At 37.9% G+C, this 2,277-nt stretch overlaps 1 protein-coding gene across 1 annotated transcript; it reads right to left on the bottom strand.

Moving 5' to 3' along the window:
- Positions 1–210: 210 nt before the first annotated feature.
- On the bottom strand, positions 211–999 carry LOC125777534 (uncharacterized). Its single transcript, XM_049452637.1, has one exon. It carries the CDS (start codon positions 997–999, stop codon positions 211–213), a length of 789 nt encoding a protein of 262 aa, XP_049308594.1.
- Positions 1,000–2,277: the final 1,278 nt, after the last annotated feature.

Raw genomic sequence — 2,277 nt, 5'->3', positions numbered from 1 at the left:
ATGTTTGTACAGGAGAGCCATTTGCGGCAAACAATGACAAAGATGATGAACGTGCTCTAGCTAATTTCGTCGACCTCGGTATGACAGATACGTCCGCTCTGAATCTATTAAAAAACAAATTTTCGCTGAAGTGTTGTAAATGCAAAGGCGACGACCTGTTGAATTATCAGAGTGTTTGCCGGGCTCTGATATGGTATTAGCCGAGCTGCCCTATTGACTTGGACTGGATACTGGAGTAAACGAGCATGGTTGGCGACATTTAGTGGAATTTGCACCAAATTTTGCATGATACCAACAAAAATTGCTCGTATGTTGAATTACCGGTCTCCCACGTGACGTAGATCTACTGCGCTGCTGTCCGGTAGATTTAACGTTCCGCATCAACTGTCCTACGGTTTTCGAAAGAGCAGCAATTTCGTATCGTATATCACTTAACTCACCCTGCGGTTGCGATTCGGATCTAACCTCAAAAATTTGTCCACCATCCTTCAGTGATAAGCATTCTGTGATGTGATGAACGCTAGTGCCGATGATAGCTGCTTGTGCGTACGGTGGCACGCGGCTAACCCAGAGATCGTGTAGTAAGCTCTCGCTGAGCGTGGTACCTGCTGTTCGTCGCATTTCATTGTACAGATCGCTAGGCCTTCGGTAACCCAGTGGAAGCTCTTTCAAAACCCGTTGGAGACGGCGTTGTTGACTCTCGGCGAAATTTTCGATGATTCTACGGCGAATGTAGCTAAATTTGTCCGTTGCTGGTGTATCATCAATAAGAGTACGCATCTCTAGTAATTTTTCCGGAGGTACGCTTGCAAGTACTATGTTGAATTTGGCTGTATCAGAGTAAGCACGTGAGGCTTCAAACCAAAATTCCAGCGAGTAGAAGTAAGCCTCAATGCTATCCTCCGACATCGCCGGCAGTGGAATTCGTGGTGGAGTATTTTGCGGTGGAGGCTGTTCCACGTCGCTATTAGTATCCGCCGATGATCTCGTTTTTATCATTTTCGCAATTTAACTATTAAAAAATGATTTTTTTGTCTGGAGTCACCAATATAGACGCGTGCTATCTCTCTGACAGTTTTATTAGAAAAGAGAAGATTTAATGACACATCATAATATTTACAGTATTGCCATAGTTGATTGACATATAAAAATACTTAGAATGGAATAAAGGATAGACAACATGTCAAAACGCATGGTTGCATTGATTACTAAAAACTAATTATTATTTTTGGTGTTGCCACATATATTTATAGACATTTTAGAGATTTGCGCATGTCGTGAACTTAATGCTTCAAAGATTTCTGTTTAATTACTTATGTATATTAACGCATTCCTTACCACTATCCTATTTATAGGACACCATAGAAAATATATTTTTTTTTTTTAAACTGACCGTTTATTTTAATTATTTCTGTAGAAATATATATTTATGTACTATTTTCCGATTATAATAGTATTTTCTCGCTATTAAAAGTATTAACATTATTTTAATATGAATTTTTAAAACTGGTCAATTTTGTAAGGTCAAAAAAACCAATCATTTTTTTTAGTCTATATATGTGACCTACGGAAAGGGGGCTTAGGTGTCAAAAAATCAATTTTCACTTTTTAGTTGATTCGGATGGACGATGAGATGCTTTTTCACGTGATAGAATCCAAAAAGTCATAACTTGTTTGAAAGTTCCCTAAAAATGTAGAGAAGGAATAGTAAAAATACGAAAAAATAGATTTTTTTGTAATGAACAAAATACATTGAATTATAAGCTACAAAGACATGATTATACACTAGAAAAACGTATTATGGGCCAAAAATAATAATGCTGAGTAGTTTATGTATTTTTCTTTGTTGTCGTTTTCCTTGAGATCTTTTTACGTGTTGATCCTGAGGAAGATGGACCTGGTTCCTCGTCTGGTTTGAGAACATCTTCACTAGTTTTTGCCTTCCGTTTCTTCGATGGCAAATCTTTCGGCAATGGAGCCACAATATCTACTTTAGATATATCCGAAACTAAGCTGCGAAGATTGTGAAAGATGTACCACTGACGTTCCAAAGATAAACCGGCTGGTTGTATAACTTTCGGCATTTCAGGATCGATAGATTCTAACAGAAGCTTAAAGGACTGCACTTCTTCACTGTCTGCGAATTTCTTTGTTTTTACACAATCTGTAGAGATTATGAAATGATGGAATTGCGTCATTCCAACAAGTGACTTGTACAGTGGTTTAAAATAGCTATCCCATTCATACCAGACGACTTTTACAGGCGTTACAGCTTTA

This window comes from Bactrocera dorsalis, chromosome 3 (genome assembly GCF_023373825.1).
Source record: "Bactrocera dorsalis isolate Fly_Bdor chromosome 3, ASM2337382v1, whole genome shotgun sequence".
In the NCBI taxonomy this organism is placed as follows: Eukaryota; Metazoa; Arthropoda; class Insecta; order Diptera; family Tephritidae; genus Bactrocera; species Bactrocera dorsalis.
The sequence above is the reverse complement of the archived record's forward strand: the minus strand, read 5'-3'. Positions and strand labels throughout refer to the sequence as shown.